General features: G+C 39.5%; 2 protein-coding genes across 17 annotated transcripts in view; one reads left to right on the top strand and one right to left on the bottom strand.

Moving 5' to 3' along the window:
* LOC113649525 (obscurin-like) overlaps positions 1–23,721 on the bottom strand; it is a 293,303-nt gene that overhangs the window by 61,531 nt on the left and 208,051 nt on the right. The gene's annotated exons all lie outside the window — the stretch shown is intronic.
* The window catches only part of LOC113651831 (Down syndrome cell adhesion molecule homolog), a 29,800-nt gene continuing 9,319 nt past the window's right edge, over positions 3,241–23,721 (top strand). For 6 of the 16 annotated variants that reach the window (XM_047818193.1, XM_047818195.1, XM_047818204.1 and 3 more), the window contains exon 1: positions 15,264–15,284. In XM_047818193.1, coding sequence (XP_047674149.1) covers positions 15,279–15,284 — 6 coding nt within the window. In that variant the 5' untranslated portion in view covers positions 15,264–15,278. Of the gene's footprint in view, positions 3,515–3,793; positions 3,868–9,034; positions 9,234–10,379; positions 10,695–11,182; positions 11,498–11,606; positions 11,919–12,285; positions 12,427–12,712; positions 12,803–12,900; positions 13,249–15,118; positions 15,331–23,721 lie in introns of those variants that run through there. The other 10 variants (XM_047818202.1, XM_047818206.1, XM_047818208.1 and 7 more) reach the window with 10 other exon arrangements.

The following is a 23,721-nucleotide window of genomic DNA, read 5'->3' on the forward strand; positions in this document are numbered from 1 at the left end:
CAGGCCTGATAGCTCTGGGTCTCCTTATTTTTACTAATTATATCTGTAATAAAACTCCTTCTTTCCTTTCTATAGTCTCTGAGTGGTTCATTTGTTTATTATAACACTTACATGTACCTTATTATGACATCTGGGCTCTTATGCCCATATATCTTATGATACCAACCATAATAAGCCTTAATTATGCTTCCTTGGGGCGTCTCTAGTATATCAATCGATTTTTCACAACAGTTTACTGTACTCGACTGTAGTCCACAGTAACACTGTGAGAGCAGCACACACTCCAGTGGCATCAGAAGAAGTTACAGTATACGCCAGCATCAAAACTAACTAACTAACACACACACACACACACACACACACACAGAAAGAAACTATAATGATTTCATTTTTCTAAGACATGCTTGATATAATAGGATTCCTTTAGCTCTGTACACAGCTGTAAAAGTGACAAAAGCGCTCAGCTTTAGATATAACAAACTTTTCTATTCTGATTTCTGTTTCAAAAATAAATGACAGAAGCTGAAAAGTTCCTGTGGATTGAAAAGTTCCTGTGGACTTTTTATTACACAAAACAGAAAAAACATCCAACAGAACAATGAACATTACTGAGATTTATTCTAGTTTAATCAGATTCTTGTAACAAGCCATAAAATCATTATTATTACTGAAATATTTTTATTATTGAAGAAAATTCCTGCTTGTAAATCATTTCTGGTGAAAATTATTTGATCTTTTATTGTTGAGGTTTGGATTAAACCCATTTAATTCACAAGACCAGTCAAAGCAGAAAATAACTGCAAGGACTTGGTTAGAGATGGTTAAAGATGGGTTGTGATTTTCACTCTGTCTTGTCATTCTTTCATTCCTGTAACCTGGAACCGTGTTCATGGAAGCTTCTGTGAACACATGACAATTTTTAATTGGCCGACAAAGGGCATCCAAGTCACGTGTCCTTCATATTCTGATTGTCTGAAGAAAGACATCAGTCATGCCTGGTGTGTAGCAGGACCAGCCTGTCACAGCAAAATATTATGCATAGGGACACCCCTGAACAGGGTAGTTGAAGAGGCTACCTTGAAAGGTGGGCCCTGATATTAAGAGACAAGATTACTCCGTGTGCCATACTGTATAACCCAATAAAATAGGCACTGCCTGGTGAAAGGGTTACCAAAGTGCAGCCACTAAAATAGACTAAAGGCAGTATGTAGTTACCCCACCAGCTGCAGCTGTAAATGTTCTTCCTGAGTATGGCAAGATGCAGCCTTTCCACTTCCAAAGACTCACTGAAGTGGAGGAAAGAATGCCTGCAGTGTAATTGGCCGTCTGGTGACAGGTGGCACCTTCTGGAAGTAAGACTCATTGGATTCATGGCTGGCCAGAAAGGCTGCAACATACATCTTAAGGTTAGCAGGAGGTTGCCCTGCTGATAGGCTTTCATGAGATCCTCTAGCACAGAACCTATAGGGAATTGCACCTCCACATCAGGGCATATCATTTCTGGTTGAGGGATCCTTAGCATTTGAGGTGGACTCTATGATCCTTTGAGCCTTTAAACCTAAAACTGTTAAAAACATTAATAACAAAAAGTTTTAAGGTCATGTTCTGAGTGATTTGGGTGATGTCTCTCCAGATCCTCTTCCCTATATACCTGTCGCTGTGTTAACTGTTTTCTTTCTGCACATTATCGTTGCTGTGGTTTATTTAAGAACGTTAAATGGAAACTCTGTGTCTGCAGTAGAGTAGCCCTCAATTCACTGATCAAGAAATTAATCATTTGATTTGTTTAGAAATAGTCCTGCATAAATTAGTAAATACATTAACTTCATTTCTTATTCACAGTTTTAGCTAAATCCTTAAATTAAAGTTAAAATAAATACATTTAGAGGTCTCATTTTCACAATGTTGACAAAATTTTAAAAAGGCACATTGTTAGTTTTCATTATATTGCATTGTAACTGCTAATAGAACTGACATATTTTTTAAAATCAAGGATCTACGGATTAATTCAAATCTGCGAGAAAATAATGCTAAAATAATTTTTTAACATAATATTGTAACAGATTTGAATTAATCAGTAGATCCTTATTGAATAGTTGATTGTAAAATACTTTACTACCTTTGACCAGCTTCATCAGTGTTCTTCATCTACCAGCAGAATACCTGGTGTTCATTTCCTGTGGGTTCTTCGGTTTCTGATTGTAAGCACAGGCTCACAGTGAAGCGTTTTCAAGGAAAGTAGTCTTTGATGATGTCTTCAATGGGTCAGCATTACCTCAAAGGAAAATGGTCTTACTTGTCTGTCTGCTATATCTGTTTAGACTCTCCGGGCTTTTGCAGAAGAGCGGAGAGCCACTGATGTTGAAGCAGAGCTGTCTTTTCAGCACTGGGAAATCTGGCTACAGTAGGTGCGTGAGTGCGTGGCAGGATTATCTATAATCACAATTCTCTGCAAATGATAAAAAATGCAGCTTCATGACTTGTTTTCAATTTGTTATCGCATACCAAAGTTCTTGCATACCACCCTGCTGCTGTGCTCCATGCACTGGCTTCCGGTAGCTGCACGCATCTTATCTTAAAGCCCTCATCACTCCTCGCACTGCACCTTGCACCCTCAGAGCTACCAGCACTGGTCAACTGGTCCATCCATCTTCAACAGCTGCTACCCTTACCTCTTTGGTGTTTAAACTCCTCCAGGGAGGCACTGTGTTTACAAAGCTGTTTGGTTTACAATGCTTATCAACTTGTCCACATCCGAGAGGGGTATTAGTGGAAGACGGATTTTAACGCACTTACTGGACATTACGAGTACCTGGTTATGCTGTTTGGCCTCACCAACTTGCCAGCAGTATTCCAACCACACTTGTTATTGATGTCCTCCAAGACATGCTCAACCACTATGTGTTTGTCTACCTGGATGTCATAATGATCTTCTCTCACTCCCTGGAGGAACACCCCCACAAAGTCCAAACCATGATCCAATGCCTCCTCTAGAACCAGTGGTGTTTATCAAACCCATTTATTAGCTGGATGATGTGAGACACTTAGGTGACTGCTTAATTACCAGGATTTTGCAGGTGGTAATTTACTTAGCATACCCTCTCGAGGACTGTGTATGGGTATTTACTCCTGTAAATTGCAGGAGGAGGATCTCATCTACGTCTGGTCAGTTGTAGATTTGCTGCTTTTCTTTTTGCGCTCTCTCTCTCTCTCTCTCTCTCACTCACTCACACACACACACACAAAGAGTCTTTAGGATTCTGGACCTGCTTATTTTTTTAAATCAGTGTCTTTACTTATTGTGTTGTTTGGTGAAAGCAGTGTTTGGCATTTGTGTGTTTCGATGCAGCATCACGCTTTTAGTATTTCACTCTTCTGCCTTGTCAGTGGTGTGTTGCTAATATTTTCACTTCCTGTCAGTGTGTGAATGTGGTAATGTGTTAAACCTGCAGTGTGTGTGATCAGTATAGTGTGTGGATTTGGGTCCTCAGTAAGATTGGTCATGTCACTGAAGGTGAGTAATACATGCTTGGGCCTGATGCTGGTAGAAAATATAAGAGATAGATAGATAGATAGATAGATAGATAGATAGATAGATAGATAGATAGATAGATAGATAGATAGATAGATACTGTAGAGAGAGAGAGAGAGTGTGTATGACTGTCAAAACAGGAAGTAACAACTTAAAAAAAGTAGTACTATTTCTTCACTATACGTGATAGTGTGTGTGTGTGTGTGTGTGTGTGTGTGTGAGCATTAAAGATCGAATGTAAGACTGCATTTCCACACACAGTGTCTCTGCTTATGGAGAGTTATTAAAAATGCTGGTGTGTTTTTATCTTCTCCTTTTTCTTCACATCACTGAAGGTGAGTTTCTCTCTCTCTCTCTCTCTCTCTCTCTCTCTCTCTTATTCAATAATCAAAATAATTGTAAAATATGTAAGAATTTGCTATTCAATGTGGAAATATAACCTGTACATGAAACTACTGAAATCATGTAGTTAAAAAAATTAAAGAGATCATTACTGACCTGTGGCTTTGGGCAGTAACATGATGGCACGATCTTTATCTGTATTCATGCTCCAATGATCATTTTCTGTGTCTGAGTTTTAAGTTACATTGTAGATTTACAGCATTTTAGAGCATTTGGTTTACAGTAAAATATGGATGTTATTTTAAATCCTGGAAACACTTTGGATGAAGTAGCTTTGGATAAAATCATAAAGCAAATGGAATGAATTAGATCACAATACTGTAGAATAAATAAACACTGTACCTTCAATTACTGACTCAGAGCTGTACTTGTATCTGTGTAGAGCATGTTGTCTGTTCATGATGTCACATTCAGTTACAGTACATCCTTACTGACAAGCCATCTGAGACGAATGCAAAAATCATACATGCAAGAAAGGATGGTGTTTGTGTTGTTATATGTTCTCATTAATCATATATGTTATGTTGCTTATTATTTTATTTTAGATTATAATACTGACTGTTGTATGCCAAAAATGTGCAAGATTTCATTGTGTGCATGTGTAAACAAAAGGAACTTTTATTTTGAAACAAGTTTAGTGAATATAAAAACTTTATACTAAGAAAGTGTTGCTGCTCCCTCGTGTACTAATGTTATGCCAGTTTGTTGACATGAAAACAAACAAATAAATAATACTGAGAAGATTATCCCGAGATTATTCTTTAATGGTTGGATGACAACAACATATTTCACAGACATGGCAGACAGAAATGAAACATTAACAGGTTATGGGCCCAGGCGCGCCAATGCTACAGGAGGAAGATGACAGAGGCTAGTCAATAATGGGTTTAAAAGAAACAATACTGTGTACCGGGGATATAGACGAGGAAAAGAATGAGGAATGCTATGCTGAACTAATCCAGTTTCTCGACGATAAAAGCTTGTCACTGGTGATGCGAGATGCGACTGATGACGGCAGGAAAGCTCTGCAAATAATTCGAAGTCACTACGCCAGTCAGGGTAAGCCTAGAATTATCGCCCTATACACTGAATACTTTTTTAAAGAAGGAATCTAAGGAGACGATAACAGACTACATTGTCCGATCTGAGAAAGCAGTAACTTCCCTAAGAAACGCTAAAGAAGTAGTACGTGGCGGATTGATAATAGCTATGATTCTAAAGGGCTTCCAGATTCCTACTAACCTTTCGCTATCCATAGCAACCGTGACCTGCTACGGATGTGGAAACCGCTGTCATATTGCCCTCGATTGCCGCTAAAAAGGCGTACCCAAGTGGTGCAGCTACCATAAAAGACAAGCCATCAGTGATGAGACATGCTGCCTGAGAAAGGACGAGCACAAAGATGAAGCAAAACAGGATGCAGATAAACAAGAGGAACATGAGAAAGAACAAACATTTGTGTTCAAAGTCAGTCAAACATTTCTTCCAGACAATATTATGAGAAATGGACTAATGGTAAATTGTGGAGCAACATCCCACATCTTAACAGAGAAGAACGATTTCATGAAATTTGATGGGAGTTTCGACCCAAAGTGGACAACGTGGCATTAAAGCGGGGTGACGCAGAGGTGTTACTGCTGGACGTGGAAGGGAAATGTGTCAGGATTACTTTAAAGAAGGCCTTATTCATACCATCATACCCACAGAGCATCACATCCGTTCAAGCTGCTACAACAGATGGGGCCAAGGTGATCTTCCAGGAAGGACAGAATGAACTAAAAGCAAGGATGGAGCTGTGTTCCTCATAAAAGAGCTTGAGAGACTGTACTATCTGAAAATGGTAAATAACAACAAACAATGTGTTGATGCATCTGTCACTGATATGATGTCCAGGGACAAAGTGAGTCTAACTTGTGATGTTAAAACATGGCATGAGATCATGGGACATTGTAATGTTAGTGATATGTTGAAATTACTTGAAGTGGTAGAGGGTATGAAAATCACAGGTAATACCAAACTAGACTGTAATGTTTGTACTATGGGAAAGTTAATCAACAGCAGAAACAGGAAAACTGACACAAAAGCTGGTGAGGCCTTAGAGTTGGTACACACTGACTTAGCAGGTCCCATTGAACCGACCTCAAGAAGGATATAAGTATGCAATTTCATTCACAGATGATTTTTCATACACAGTATCTGTTTACTTATTTAAAAACAAGAGTGACGCAACTCTAGCGACAGAGAGGTTCCTTGCAAACAGTGCAGCATACAGTAGAGTCAAATGCATAAGATCAGACAATGGCACATAATACACAGGCAATGCATTTCAGTCACTTTTACGAGAAAAGGATATAAGACATGACACATCATCTTCGTACTCTCCTCATCAAAATGGTACAGCTGAGAGACAATGGTGAACAATCTTTGAAAGGGGAAGGTATCTGCTAATAGAGAAGGGATTACCAAAAGTGCTGTGGCCTTATGCTGTCCAAACTGCAACTCACATCCGAAACAGATGCTATAATGCCAGAATTAAGAATACTCCATACTTCATGGTGACAGGAAGAAAGCCAGACCTTTCTACAATGTGGGTTTTGGATCAGAATGCTACGCGTACAAACACAATCATGAGAAATTGGACCCTAGATGTGAGAAGGGAATATTCGTGGGGTATAGTAAAAATAGCCCAGCTTATCTGGTATACAATCCACAGACAGGAAAAGTGTCAAAACATAGATTGGTGAAATTCCTTAGGAAGAGCAGTGCTGAACAACAGACACAAACCGATGTAGATTACTTAGAAATTTAAGGCTACAGAGAGAAAATACCGGATAGTTAGAACAGTGGTGATGATTATTGCTACAGGGCAGTGTGTAGAGTCCCCCTAACTTATAGAGAGGCCAACATTTGCTCCGACAGCAAATCTCTCCTCGGTACGGGCATTAATGCAGATAGCTGCTCAGAACAACTTCTTTGTTCATCAGACGGACGTAAAAACAGCGTATCTTCATGCTCCAATAGAGGAAGACATACAGTATACTTAGAACAACCAGAGGGTTTTGAAGAGACATCTAACACAGGAGACCAGTTAGTATGCAAGTTGAAGAAATCTCTGTATGGTCTAAAACAGTCTGGAAGAAACTGGTACAAACTTTTAAACGATCATTTGGAACAAAACAACTTTGAGAGAAATCAGTCTGATTACTGTGTGTATGGAAAGCAGATTGAAAATGAGACAATCATAGTGATCATATGGGTAGATGATTTAATAATCGCAGCAAGCAGTGAGGATCAGCTCAACAGTTTTAAAGAAAGAAATGAAGTCCAAATTTAACATGAAAGATCTAAGGAAAATCTGATTTTTTGGGAATTCAGTTTGAACAACAAGATGGAGAGAGTCGCACGGCACGGAAGTCAAAGTGGCCACTAGGGGATGACCCAGAAACAAGTTTCAATTCAACTTTAAAGCATCAAATCCTCCAAAAACACGAAAAAACCTATTTACCTAGTAAAGTTTATACTCTCAATATTTTTTAAGCCCACACACAAAGCACAATATGATTCACAGCCTTCATACAATTAGAAAAAAATTTTGGACAAAACTGACCTAGGTGGCGCTAGACCGGTTTTTCCCTCACCTTTAGACGCGTCTCTTTCTTCACTAGGGTAATATATTCCAACACAAATAATCCACAAAAATCCACACAGGTCCAAGGAATTGAAATCTGTAAGCATTTTAATCCAAATATTCCGTTAGTGTTCTGAAAGCTGGAAACAGAAGTGCGCCATCATCTAGTTTTGCCGCTCTAACTCCTAATTGGGATATTCAAAAATTCAAAGCCTACGTGATATTTATAGCCCAGGTCCTAACGAATCAAATAAGCCCTCATTTGAGCCAATCGGTGCTTGTATGGCAGAGATAGACGGCTGGGAAGCCAATGGTGGCATGACCTCATTTTTGGGAACCCGCCTTTGACTGACAATTACTCCTTCCAATAGCATTGAAATGGGCCGGGACCTATAAAGCCGTTTAGCCAATAAGCAGACGATTCCAGCGCTATGCGGCATGCCTTATGTTCTTTGACTGTGTCTGCGTGAACTGGATGCGCAGAAGAATTCTTGCGTAATCCCTGACCTTTTGTCCCTCTCACAGCTCAGGGTGTCAAGTTACAGGCCTGTTTTCACACCAGAGTGATAGAGAGAGAGTCTAGGCTTATTTATGGCTTGTCAGACTGAGCCTGCAGCCTTTTATTTCAAAGTTATATACTAAACAAGTACACAAAAACGCTGCACCCGACGACCATGGCCGTAGAAAAATATTCATATAATGGATTCAAATCCATTTTTGGGTCTTTTGACTTGAAATTGTTTTTGGTGAAAGCCAAGACATGTGGCTATGACTCTCAGTTGTTATTTGGTCCCTAACATGTTCCAGAAAAATAAGATTAATCAGTTTATCAGGTAAACAACCCAGGAGAATTAAACTAGAGAAAAATAATAAATAATAAAACTAGAGAATCTCTTCTTTCAAATGAGACCAGGCTCACCCCTGTCATGTAGGCGAAAAAGCTGCAAAAGGGGGGCAATGCTTAAAGGGGTTAAAATGAATCAGAAAATGTATGATCTCAATATGCTTGAAAGGTTTGGAATGTCAAACTGTAAACCAAAAGCTACCGCAAGTGAGTTAAAAGTGGAGTGTAATAGGAATGAGGGAGAAAACAACAACGAGATTGAGAACCCCAAAGAATACCGGGAACTTATTGGAAGCTTGATTTATGCAATGACCTGTACCAGACCAGACATTAGCTGGATAGTCAGTAAACTGTCACAAACCCTTGTAAAGCCTAAAACACGTGACTTAGTAACTGCTAAACATGTCCTGAGTTGACTACGAGCTGTGTTTTCACGAAAACAGACAAGACTTTAAGTCTAATAGCATTCAGTGATTCAGACAGGACATCTTCTGTAGAAGGTAGGCGTAGCATGTTTCAGCCTGACAGAACAAGGACCTGCTATTTCATGGAAGTCCAAGAAACAGGTGTTGGTTTGCTGTGCAAAAGACATGAGAGACTTCTCACTTCTATGTGGTCAAGGCCATACTGCTTATTTTACACTTCCTGTTTTAACTGTGAGGGTGTGAATGTGATCTATAGAGTGTGTTCATTATGATGAGACACTGCAGCAGTCGGTCAGTGTGTGTTTAGCTCTAATTCTCTCTTTGGATTAATGTGTTGGTCCTCAGGAAGAATGCAGGTGTGTTTTCTTCTCCTCCTCCTTATACAGCTTCATATCACTGAAGGTAAGTCTGCTGATCTCTCTCTCTCTCTCTCTCTCTCTCTCTCTCTCTCTCTCTCTCTCTCTCTCTCTCTCTCTCTCACTCTCTCTCTCTCACACACACACACACACACACACACACACACACACACACACACACACACACACACACACACACACACACACACACATTCCTGTTTAATACTATGTCAGGAAATACTGTATGTAATATTTTATCTTTTAAACCATAAAGTCATTCACTAATCTTACTTATTATATGAAAATATAAAGTTCTCACTGAACAACTGAAATTATTTGGAGTTTTGGAGATTTTGGTTTTGCTGCCAAACTGAATGTAAATAGAAACATTAACAGGAGAAAATGTTCATTATTGGATATTAATAAAACCTGCTTAACACTTATTAAGTAAGAACTTTCTGCCAGGTCTTTATTAATCCCCGTCTATGTCCTGGGTTCATGTAGAACACTGAGTCTCCTTCATCATGATGGCTGTTCTGGTTGTTCCTTCCTCGTCCCCCTACACCTTCCTCTCCCTCTCTCATTGGCTGTTACTCATCGAGGTTCTTATACTGTAGCGTCGTACATGTGGTTACATCACAAGATTTTGTAACAATCATGTCAAAGATACTTGCAACCCATGTGGTGTGTTCACATTGTCACTACCTGTTTTTTGTGTCGTGACACTAAAATAGAAGTGGGTTTTGCTGTTCAGAGTAAAATACATGCAGAGTTTCAGTGTCTCAGAGGAACATGTTCATGTGAACATTGTGTAGTTTGTGTTCTGTGGATTAACACTTGACCATGTGTGTGACAGATGATGAGAGACCTTTACAGATCAAACTGACACTCAATAATCTCTTCATTTGGATGAATTTAAGACATGTCACAAACATCTAAATATCTTTGCCTGAGTCTGAAGAAATGTCATATGAGGAAACCACATATCTGTAGCTGTGTGCTGTTTGCTTATAATACTGTGACATGATTTGTCTGTAGTTTATTAGAGAGTTATTAAAATTAGTGATTATTAGACACAAGTAAGTTGTGGACATTAGTGAGTTGTGGAGTTACAGGATGTCTGTAGTTCTGTAGAGTTGTTACAGATGGTGAACTGCTCATTAACACATCATTAACTGGTGTGTTCATACAGGCTGCAGTCTGAAAGGAAATAAAGAGACAGAAGAGATCACTGCATACACAGGAGACTCAGTACTGCTGCCCTGCTCCTGCACTGAGCTCCACAGCAAACCTGAGACATTCACATGGAAGAAATACACAGATGGAAATAAATGGACACAGATATCTCCTGAGAGTGATGAGTACAAAGAGAGATTTCAGCTGGTTAATGATCACTCTTCAGGAAATCTCTCTCTGCTCATATCACACCTGACTGTACAGGATGGAGGAGATTACATGTGTGATGTTAATGAGGGTGAATACAGATACATCAGACTCACTGTTAAAGGTAAATGAGTCATTTTTATTCACAATGTTACTTCAGTGATAATCTCATGACAGATTAATCTGATGTTGTAACATCAATACAATATATTAACTTCTTCATTTGTATAAATTTGAACAATGTTTTTTTCTGCTGTTATTGTCTGTGTAAAAAGCCTCTAAACATTTTTGCCTGAGTCTGTAGAAGTGTCATGTGCTGAAATTACATGTCTGTAGCTTGCCACAATATTGTGACATGATTTGTCTGTAGTTGTGTATGATGAAGTGTGTTGTTATATAGGAAATGTTTAAAAATATATTTATTTGCAAAACTCTTTCTCTTTGACTGACCACTTGTGGATATTAGAGAGTTATTAAAATGAGTGATTATTGGACACAAGTAAGTTGTGGACATTAGTGAGTTGTGGAGTTACAGGATGTCTGTAGTTCTGTAGAGTTGTTACAGATGGTGAACTGCTCATTAACACATCATTAACTGGTGTGTTCATACAGACTGCAGACTGAAAGGAAATGGAGAGACAGAACGGATCACTGCATACACAGGAGACTCAGTACTGCTGCCCTGCTCCTGCACTGAGCTCCACAGAAAACCTGAGACATTCACATGGAAGAGAAATACAGATGGAAATAATTGGACACAGATATCTCCTGAGAGTGATGAGTACAAAGAGAGATTTCAGCTGGTTAATGATCACTCTTCAGGAAATCTCTCTCTGCTCATATCACACCTGACTGAACAGGATGGAGGAGATTACTGGTGTGATGTTAAAGGGGGTGAATACAGATACATCAGACTCACTGTTATAGGTAAAAAGAGTCATTTTTATCCACAATGTTACTTCAGTGATAATCTCATGACAGATTAATCTGATGTTGTAACATCAATACAATATGTTGATGTTTGTTCATTCTCCAGGTTGCAGACTCAATCAACAGATAGTGGATGTGACTGGAATCGTGGGACAGTCTGTCCTTCTGCCCTGCTCCTGCTCTGAACTACAAGCCAAACCACACACTTTCAGATGGAGCTTTTATAAAGGATCTGATGTCATAAAGATCTTCCCAAAGGAGCAGACAAATCTCTACACAGACAGAGTTCAGGTCTTTAATGATCATCCTCCAGGAAATCTCTCTCTACTCATATCACAGCTGACTGTAGAGGATGGAGGATGGTACAGGTGTGAGATCAACAACAAAATCAGTACAGACATCAAACTCACAGTAAAAGGTAAAACATCCTTCTGTATATAAACCATATGTGATGTCAACTACAGTGTTTATCTATGGCAATGAAATATTTTAATAAATATGTGAACTTTTACTTTATAATAAATGATGTGGAGATCATTCATCAAATCTTGATGACAATAACTGATAAATAAAATGTAATAATTAGACACCGCCCGGGGATGGGTTGGCACTCCGTCCAGGGTGTATCCTGCCTTGATGCCCGATGACGCCTGAGATAGGCACAGGCTCCCCGTGACCCGAGGTAGTTCGGATAAAGCGGTAGAAAATGAATGAATGAATGAATAATTAGACACATTTCTGTTCTGTGTTCTGTCCTTCGTCTGTGTTTGTGTTTATGATTACAGATTATCTGAGTTTGTGTTCTGACCTGCTTTCACTTCTCACTACGATTCCTGGATTGTCTTTAATAAAGAACACACTGAGTTTCCACACTTGTGTCCTGCCTTCACTCACCACACATCACACTCTTTATTTATAACTTATTAAACCTTTCTCTCCTTACAGGGACACCAACAAGACCTTCATCATCCACACCAGTGATCACAACTTTCTCTTGAAACTATTCTGTGTAAATGATCTTTATAGAGACTCAGTTATACAAGTTATACACTAAACTACACACCTCCAAACCCCTTATCACTCATTCTATCAAAATCTTCTCTTCTTTTATACTTTCCATCACTGTTTCCTTAAAAACAGGCAAAGTTCAGTGATACATGTAAACAGTTTATGTTCTGGGTGATATTGATGATGTTTCTCCAATTTCTCCAGATTCCCCTCCCTATATACCTGTCGCCGTGGTAACTGTGATCTTTCTGCACATTATCGTGGCTGTGGTTTATTGCACCACCAGAAAGAAAGGTACAAAATCTTTCAAGCTTTTGTTGGAAATTTATCATCCACTTCCTCAACATTTTAGCTCCATGACCTGAGATTTTCTTGTTTATTTTACTCCCCAGGTTCTGGTACAGTCCATTACAGCAGAGGTGATGAAGATGGAACAGTGAGTCTGCAGTAGAGAGGACGTCAGATCACCGATCCTTCAATAATATAATTAAAAGATTTGTTTAGAAATAGTCCTGCATTCATAGATTAATAGACACATTATATATTTTTTTATTCAGTTTGTTCCAGTTTGTTCAGATTGCACCTTGACTGATGAACCTTTGTATGTAGCCAACTGTCGACAATGGTTTTCTTTCTTTGTCTCTGTGTTAGAACCAGTGTTAGAACTCAGAGTAAAGAATGATAAGGGCCCGTCTTCATATTCCACAGCAGTACAATAAACTGTGAACCTTTTACACTTGCCCATGCCTCTCAGTGTGCTATTTTCTCCAGATTTTCTCCTCATTGAGTGCATTAGTTACTGTACATGCTGAGATTGATTGCAGAGATTCTGGATATCACGTTGCATACTCAACAATAACAGGTTCATTTTTCTCAGCATATTTTCCTTTAGCATTCTTAGTTACAGCTTTTTCACTTTTAAAAGTTCATTCATTCATTCATTCATTCATTTTCCACCGCTCATCCGAACCCCTTGGGCCACAAGGAGCCTGTACCCATCCCAGGCGCCATTGGGCATCAAGGGAGGACGCACCCTGGACAGAGCGCCAACCCATCGCAGGGCACACACACTCTCATTCACTCACACAATCACACACTATGTACAATTTCTCCAGAAATGTCAATCGACCTACCATGCATGTCTTTGGACCGGGGAGGAAACCCGAGTACCCGGAGGAAACCCCCGAGGCACGGGGAGAACATGCAAACTCCATACACACAAGGAGGAGGTCTCTCTCTCTCTCTCTCTCTCTCTCTTTCTCTCTCTCTCTTTCTCCTATTCAATAATCAAAATAATTGTAAAATATGTAAGAATTTGCTATTTATAGCCTTTAAATCTTAACATCATTTAGTTCTCTTACTTCTGATGTGGAAATATAACCTGTACATGAAACTACTGAAACCATGTAGATAAAAAAAAATTAAAGAGATCATTACTGACCTGTGGCTTTGGGCAGTAACATGATGACAAGATCTTTATCTGCATTCGTGCTCCAATGATCATTTTCTGTATCTTGGTTTTAAGTTACATTGTAGTTTTACAGCATTTTAGAGCATTTGGTTTACAGTAAAATATGGATGTGATTTTAAATCCTGGAAACACTTTGGATAAAGTAGCTTTGGATAAAATCATAAAGCAAATGGAATGGATTAGATCACAATACTGTAGAATAAATAAACACTGTACCTTCAATTACTGACTCAGAGCTGTACTTGTATCTGTGTAGAGCATGTTGTCTGTTCATGATGTCACATTCAGTTACAGTACATCCTTACTGACAAGCCATCTGAGACGAATGCAAAAATCATACATGCAAGAAAGGATGGTGTGTGTGTTTGTGTGTGTGTGTTCAGTTATATGTTCTCATTAATCATATAATTTATATTATGTTATGTTGCTTATTATTTTATTTTATTTTAGATTATAATACTGACTGTTGTATGCCAAAAATGATTTCATTGTGTGCATGTGTAAACAAAAGGAACTTTTATTTTGAAACAAGTTTAGTGAATATAAAAACTTTATACTAAGAAAGTGTTGCTGCTCCCTCGTGTACTGATGTTATGCCAGTGCGTTGAGATGAAAACAAACAAATAAATAATACTGAGAAGATATCGGGATTATTCTTTAATGGATGGATGACAACAACATATTGCACATAGACATGGCAGACAGAAATGAAACATTAACAGTGTTAAATGACACACACACACTGAATGAAGGGGAAACATTAGAATAACAGGCATTTGTATATTTGTCTTTTTAAGTGAAATTGGATCAATCAATCAATCAATCAATCAATCAAGCAATTTATTCTGGTGCACTAACTCTAAAAGACCACTAGATAGAGATGTCAGGTCAGTAATGCTGTAGACTGCTGCTGACTGTCACAACGTCATGTCAAAGCTCATGAAAAATGTACGTTGACAAAAAACACAGTAAAATACATGTTTACGAGGATGAATGCAAAACCACACTGCTTTTGTTTGATGCATTAAAATGTATAATAGTTGATTAGTTTATCAGCATTAGATGATTAATAAGGATTCAGAACATAGACTCAGTTCTGCTGTGCAAAAGACATGAGACACGTCTCACTTCTATGTGGTCAAGGCCATACTGCTTATTTTACACTTCCTGTTTTAACTGTGAGGGTGTGAATGTGATCTATAGAGTGTGTTCATTATGATGAGACACACTGCAGCAGTCGGTCAGTGTGTGTTTAGCTCTAATTCTCACTTTGGATTAATGTGTTGGTCCTCAGGAAGAATGCAGGTGTGTTTTCTCCTCCTTCTCCTAATACAGCTTCATGTCACTGAAGGTGAGTCTGCTGATCTCTCTCTCTCTCTCTCTCTCTCTCTCTCTCACACGCACACACACACACACACACACACATTCCTGTTTAATACTATGTCAGGAAATGCTGTATGTAAGATTTTATCTTTTAAACCATAAAGTGATTCACTAATCTTACTTATTATATGAAAATACAAAGTTCCCACTGAACAACTGAAATTAATTGAGTTTGGAGTTTTTGTTTTTGCTGCCAAACTGAATGTAACAGTAGAAAATGTTCATTGTTGGACGTTAATCAAACCTGCTTAACACTTATTAAGTAAGAACTTTCTGCCAGGTCTTTATTAATCCCCGTCTATGTCCTGGGTTCATGTAGAACACTGAGTCTCCTTCATCATGATGGCTGGTCTGGTTGTTCCTTCCTCGTCCCCCTACACCTTCCTCTCCCTCTCTCATTGGCTGTTACTCATCGAGGTTCTTTTAGCGTCGTACATGTGGTTACATCACAAGATTTTGTAACAATCATGTCAAAGATACTTGAAACACTGGGGTGTGTGTAAACTCTTCACAGAATATGTGGAAACTCCTTACCCATGTGGTGTGTTCACATTGTCACTACCTGTTTTTTGTGTCGTGTCACTAAAATAGAAGTGGGTTTTGCTGTTCAAAGTAAAATACATGAGAGTTTTAGTGTCTCAGAGGAACATGTACAGGTAGACATGTAGTTTGTGTTCAGTAGATTAACACTTGACCATGTGTGTGACAGATGATGAGAGACCTTTACATTCAAACTGACACTCAATAATCTCTTCATTTGGATAAATTTAAGAAATGTTGTTTTTTTTTGCTGCTGTTATTTTCTGTCACAAGCATCTAAATATTTGTGCCTTAGTCTGTAGAAATGTCATATGAGGAAACCACATGTCTGTAGCTGTGTGCTGTGGTCTTACAATACTGTGACATGATTTGTCTGTAGTTTATTAGAGTTATTAAAATTAGTGATTATTAGACACAAGTAAGTTGTGGACATTAGTGAGTTGTGGAGTTACAGGATGTCTGTAGTTCTGTAGAGTTGTTACAGATGGTGAACTGCTCATTAACACATCATTAACTGGTGTGTTCATACAGGCTGCAGTCTGAAAGGAAATGGAGAGACAGAAGAGATCACTGCATACACAGGAGACTCAGTACTGCTGCCCTGCTCCTGCACTGAGCTCCACAGCAAACCTGAGACATTCACATGGGAGAAATACACAAACAAATGGACACATATCTCCTGAGAGTGATGAGTACAAAGAGAGATTTCAGCTGGTTAATGATCACTCTTCAGGAAATCTCTCTCTGCTCATATCACACCTGACTGAACAGGATGGAGGAGATTACATGTGTGATGTTAATGGGAATGAATACAGATACATCAGTCTCACAGTTGAAGGTAAATTATTCACAATGTTACTTCAGTGATTCAGCCTATCTCAGGCATCATATCGGGCATCAAGGCAGGATACACCCTGGATGGAGTGCCAACCCATCGCAAGGCACACACACACTCTCATTCACTCACACACACACACACTACGGACAATTTTCCAGATATTTATAACTTATTAAACCTTTCTCTCCTTACAGGGGCACCAATAAGACCTTCATCATCCACACCAGTGATCACAACAACTTCACCTCATTCCAGACCAGGTACCAGACACCACTGATACACACTGCAATGAAAAGTCTTAGTGTTAGTGTTAGTACGTTAGTCAACACACTACATTAACTTCTGTTTATTTAAGATGAGCTCATGATGTTCTCCTGTTCTCCTAACATCTCTAGGAGCAGAATCATCTCACTAATCTTCTTTATTTAAATAGAAAGCTAATATGTTAATATGAAATAAATCAGATATTTAGTATAAAAAGTAATAAATTTTAAAATTGGCCTCAGATTTTGTAGAGTCCACCAGAGTTCTCCCTGTGATTCTGTGAAGGATCTGTTAGTATAGAAAGGATAACATATTAGAATCAGCGTGTTAATATAAACTGTAAGAGCAAGATAATGATTCAACATTGTGAACCAATCAGAATGAAGAATTTAAACCCCTGTGTCCTTTTCACTTCTCATCTGTTCCCCATAGGGACAAAATCAGATCCTCCGAGCACCACCATCATCATCTGTACTGCTGTTGGGGTTCTGCTGCTGCTGCTGATACTCGGAGGGGTTATCTACTGGAAACACAGAGGTACACACACACACACACACACACACACACACACACACACACACACACACACACACACACACACACACACACACACACTTACTCACTCACCTAAACACAAACTCTGTTTTATTCTTTAGTACAGAGACGAGGACAGATCGAGATTGATGATGGACAAGCAGGACAGAAGAAGGAGCAGGTTGGAAAACATACCATTGTTCAGTAGATTGATCATCACATAGTGTGTGTGTGTGTGTGTGTGTGTGTGTGTGTGTGTGTGTGTGTGTGTGTGTGTGTCATTAGTTATTTTCTAATGCATCTTATTTTTCCTACAGAATGATTCTGATGCTCTGTACACCGGCATGAATCCAGAAACTAAACACAACAAAGAAGAACAGGTGTGTATAATTCTAAATGTGTATATTTTACATGTACATGTGTATATGTTTTATTGTCTCTCTCTCTCTGTGTGTGTGTGTGTGTGTGTGTAATAACGTTATTGCTGCTCTATTCCTGCAGGATGGTTTGCTGTACTCGACTGTAGTCCACAGTAACACTGTGAGAGCAGCACACACTCCAGTGGCATCAGAAGAAGTTACAGTATACGCCAGCATCAAAACTAACTAACTAACTAACTAACTCACACACACACACACACACACACACACACACACACACACACACACACACACACACACACAAAGAAACTATAAAGATTACATTTTCTAAGGCATGCTTGATATAATATGATTCCTTTAGCTCTGTACACAGCTGTAAAGTGACAAAAGCACTCAGCTTTAGATATAACAAACTTTTCTTTTCTGATTTATGTTTCAAAAATAAATGACAGAAGCTGAAAAGTTCCTGTGGATTGAAAAGTTCCTGTGGACTTTTTATTACACAACACAGAAAAAACATCCAACAGAACAATGAACATTAGTGACATTTACTCTAGTTTAATCAGATTCTTGTAACAAGCCATAAAATCATTATTTTTATTATTGTAGAAAAAATTCCTGCTTCCAAATCATTTCTGGTCAAAATTTTTTGATCTTTTATTGTTGAGGTTTGGATTAAACCCATTTAATTCACATGACCAGTCCAAGCAGAAAATAACTGCAAGAACTTTGATGGTTAAAGGTGGGTTGTGATTTTCATTCTGTTATTTTATCCTTTCATTCCTGTAACTTGTAACCGTGTTCATGGAAGCTTCTGTGAACACATGACAATTTTTAATTGGCCGACAAAGGGCATCCAAGTTAGATTCTGATTGTCTGAAGAAAGACATCAGTCATGCCTGGTGTGTAGCAGGACCAGCCTGACACAGCAAAATATTATGCATAGGGACACCCCTGAACAGGGTAGTTGAAGATGCTACCTTGAAAGGTGGGCCCTGATATTAAGAGACAAGATTACCCTGTGTGCCATACTGTATAACATGTATAACCCAATAAAATAGGCACTGCCTGGGTTACCAAAGTGCAGCCACTAAAATAGACTAAAGGCAGCATGGAGTTACCCCACCAGCTATACTGTAGCTGTAAATGTTACTCCTGAGTATGGCAAGATGCAGCCTTTCCACCTCCAAAGACTCACTGAAGTGGAGGAAAGAATGCCTCCAGAGTAATTGGCTGTCTGGTGACAGGTGGCACCTTCTGGAAGTAAGACAATGCTGAAAGAGCCTACATGTCCTCTACATTCTAAAGGAGGTCAAGGCTGAAAAGGAGAGCTGTTTTCAAGGTCAAAAGTTCTTCAGGCGCCAAATCTAGTGGCATAAAATGGGCTAGTAATAACTTTACAACACCTCCGGTAGGTCCCAGGAGAGTGTTAATGGTCTACAGAAGGGCCTCAGCCTTCTGGAACCACACAAGAAATGAGAGACCAGAGAATGCATCCAAAGGGTATGGATTCATGGCTGGCCAGAAAGGCTGCAACATACATCTTAAGGTTAGCAGGAGGTTGCCCTGCTGATAGGCTTTCATGAGATCCTCTAGCACAGAACCTATAGGGAATTGCACCTCCACATCAGGGCATATAATTTCTGGTTGAGGGATCCTTAGCATTTGAGGTGGACTCTATGATCCTTTGAGCCTATAAACCTAAAACTGTTAAAAACATTAATAACAAAAAGTTTTAAGGTCATGTTCTGAGTGATTTGGGTGATGTCTCTCCAGATCCTCTTCCCTATATACCTGTCGCTGTGTTAACTGTTTTCTTTCTGCACATTATCGTTGCTGTGGTTTATTTAAGAACGTTAAATGGAAACTTTGTGTCTGCAGTAGAGTAGCCCTCAATTCACTGATCAAGAAATTAATCATTTGATTTGTTTTGAAATAGTCCTGCATAAATTAGTAAATACATTAACTTCATTTCTTATTCACAGTTTTAGCTAAATCCTTAAATTAAAGTTAAAATAAAGAGTTAAAATAAATACATTTAGAGGTCTCATTTTCACAGTGTTGACAAAATTTTAAAAAAGGCACATTGTTAGTTTTCATTATATTGCATTGTAACTGCTAATAGAACTGACATATTTTTTAAAATCAAGGATCTACGGATTAATTCAAATCTGCGAGAAAATAATGCTAAAAGAATTTTTTAACATAATATTGTAACAGATTTGAATTAATCAGTAGATCCTTATTGGATAGTTGATTGTAAAATACTTTACTACCTTTGACCAGCTTCATCAGTGTTGTTCATCTACCAGCAGAATACCTGGTGTTCATTTCCTGTGGGTTCTTCGGTTTCTGATTGTAAGCACAGGCTCACAGTGAAGCGTTTTCAAGGAAAGTAGTCTTTGATGATGTCTTCAATGGGTCAGCATTACCTCGAAGGAAAATGGTCTCACTTGTCTGTCTGCTATATCCGTTTAGACTCTCTGGGCTTTTGCAGAAGAGCGGAGAGCCACTGATGTTGAAGCAGAGCTGTCTTTTCAGCACTGGGAAATCTGGCTACAGTAGGTGCGTGAGTGCGTGGCAGGATTATCTATAAGCGCAATTTGTCCTCTGCAAATGATAAAAAATGCAGATTCATGACTTGTTTTCAATTTGTTATCGCAAACCAAAGTTCTCGCATACCACCCTGCTGCTGTGCTCCCTGCACTGGCTTCCGGTAGCTGCACGCATCTTATCTTAAAGCCCTCATCACTCCTCGCACTGCACCTTGCACCCTCAGAGCTACCAGCACTGGTCAACTGGTCCATCCATCTTCAACAGCTGCTACCCTTACCTCTTTGGTGTTTAAACTCCTCCAGGGAGGCACTGTGTTTACAAAGCTGTTTGGTTTACAATGCTTATCAACTTGTCCACATCCGAGAGGGGTATTAGTGGAAGACGGATTTTAACGCACTTACTGGACATTACGAGTACCTGGTTATGCTGTTTGGCCTCACCAACTTGCCAGCAGTATTCCAACCACACTTGTTATTGATGTCCTCCAAGACATGCTCAACCACTATGTGTTTGTCTACCTGGATGTCATAATGATCTTCTCTCACTCCCTGGAGGAACACCCCCACAAAGTCCAAACCATGATCCAATGCCTCCTCTAGAACCGTCTGTACGTGAAGGCTGAGAAATATGACTTCCATGTCTTTACCACCATGCTATTTCATGTGTACAGGTCTGTGCCATACTGTCCCTGCCTGATCCAGTGCACCAATTCATTGTGGAGGTTGATGCTTCGGATGGTGTTGGAGTAGTTCTGACTCATAGAGACCCCATGGACATCGTCTACATTCCTGCACCTTCAATTCTTATTGTCTGAGCCAGTCTGAGCAGAACTACAATGCAACCTACCACCATCAAGATTGAGCTGGAGGAGTGAGACCAATGGAGGACCTAAGAGCACAGGTAATCATCAATGAAAAGCCTTCCCTCTGGAGTAAGTCCTCCAGCAGCAATTCTGGAGGCCCTCCCTCAAGAAAGACATCTAGCAGTTTGTGGCAGCTTGCCCAGTTTGTGCCCTGCTGAAAAGTCTCAAGAATCCCCCAGCAGGTTAGTATTAGCCTCTTCCTGTTTTGTGTAGAACATGGGCCCACGTCTCTTTTGACACCAAACTAACACTATTCTCTCACAACACTGTGATTCTCTCTTTGGGCAATTGCTTCTTGAAGATAGCCCACTTTATGAAGTAAACCACCCAATTCCTGCTCCAGCATGTCTTCCACCTACATAGCATCCTCCATAACATAGTCTCTGAACAAGGCCCCCAGTTCACTTCTTTGTTCTGGTCACCAAACTAACACCATTCTCTCACAACACTGTGATTCTCTCTTTGGTCAATTGCTTCTCAAATATGGTCCACTTTTTCCCACTGCCTAAGCTGCCCTTGCTGGCATGTCTTCCACCTACACAGCATTCCCCGTAACAGTCTCCGAACCCGAGGCCCCCAATTCACTTCTTTGTTCAGGAATAAACTCTGCTACCTTTTGGGAGTTTCCTTCAGTCTGTTGTCTGGTTTTGCACCCCCCATCCAATGGCCAAGGATCTAAACGAAGAGCTCAAATAATGACTCTGAACCTTGTGTGCTAAAGATCCCTCACATATCTGCACAACTCCCTTCCATCAACCCCCACTGGCCTACTAGCCTATCCCCTTTATAAGTCACCCATGGCTTTTGTCACCTCAACCCTAGCCTTTGTCAAGTGCTGCTGCCACGATATTTAAGACATTCAGATTCACCTGTTTGAAGCTCGCCCCTCACTTTGTTGGACAGTTCTGATATCCAAGGTCCTCAAGCTAGTGCCAGGCCATCTCAAGCTTCCCAGGGCACTGCATATCCACCAGTCTTTCCATGTCTCCAGACTCAAGCATGCCCAAGCCTGCTTATTGGTCATGTTAAGTCATCCTGCATTTGTTCCTGTTCCTGCGCTGCCTGATTTGACCCTGCCTGTTTTCCTGTCATTGCTCCTGCCTGCCCTGTATTGCTCTGTTACAGACGGGTTTTTGGATTTTTGGACTTGTTAATGACCCGTTTGCTGCCTGATCTGAAAGGTGGAATGCTAGAGAGATGAGTAGGGAGAATAGTGAATGCAAACACCAGTGGTGTTTATCAAACCCATTTATTAGCTGGATGATGTGAGATACTTGGGTGACTGCTTAATTACCAGGATTTTGCAGGTGGTAATTTACTTAGCATACCCTCTCGAGGACTGTGTATGGGTATTTACTCCTGTAAATTGCAGGAGGAGGATCTCATCTACGTCTGGTCAGTTGTAGATTTGCTGCTTTTCTTTTTTGCGCTCATTCTCTCTCTCTCACTCACACACACACACACACACACACACACACACACACACACACACACACACACACACACACACAAAGAGTCTTTAGGATTCTGGACCTGCTTATTTTTTGAAATCAGTGTCTTTACTCATTGTGTTGTTTGGTGAAAGCAGTGTTTGGCATTTGTGTGTTTTAATGCAGCATCACGCTTTTAGTATTTCACTCTTCTGCCTTGTCAGTGGTGTGTTGCTAATATTTTCACTTCCTGTCAGTATGTGAATGTCGTAATGTGTTAAACCTGCAGTGTGTGTGATCAGTATAGTGTGTGGATTTGGGTCCTCAGTAAGATTGGTCATGTCACTGAAGGTGAGTAATACATGCTTGGGCCTGATGCTGGTAGAAAATATAATAGATAGATAGATAGATAGATAGATAGATAGATAGATAGATAGATAGATAGATAGATAGATAGATACTGGAGAGAGAGAGAGAGAGAGAGAGAGAGAGAGAGAGAGAGTGTATGACTGTCAAAACAGGAAGTAACAACTGAAAAAAAGTAGTACTATTTCTTCACTATATGTGATAGTGTGTGTGTGTGTGTGTGTGTGTGTGTGTGTGTGTGTGTGTGTTTGTGTGTGTGAGCATTAAAGATCGAATGTAAGACTGCATTTCCACACACAGTGTCTCTGCTTAAGGAGAGTTATTAAAAATGCTGGTGTGTTTTTATCTTCTCCTTATTCTTCACATCACTGAAGTGAGTTTCTCTCTCTCTCTCTCTCTCTCTCTCTCTCTCTCTCTCTCTCTCTCTCTTTCTCTTATTCAATAATCAAAATAATTGTAAAATATGTAAGAATTTGCTATTTAAAGCCTTTAAATCTTAACATCATTTAGTTCTCTTACTTCTGATGTGGAAATATAACCTGTACATGAAACTACTGAAATCATGTAGTTAAAATATTAAAGAGATCAT

The sequence above is a fragment of the Tachysurus fulvidraco genome, chromosome 9, assembly GCF_022655615.1.
Source record: "Tachysurus fulvidraco isolate hzauxx_2018 chromosome 9, HZAU_PFXX_2.0, whole genome shotgun sequence".
Classification (NCBI taxonomy): Eukaryota; Metazoa; Chordata; class Actinopteri; order Siluriformes; family Bagridae; genus Tachysurus; species Tachysurus fulvidraco.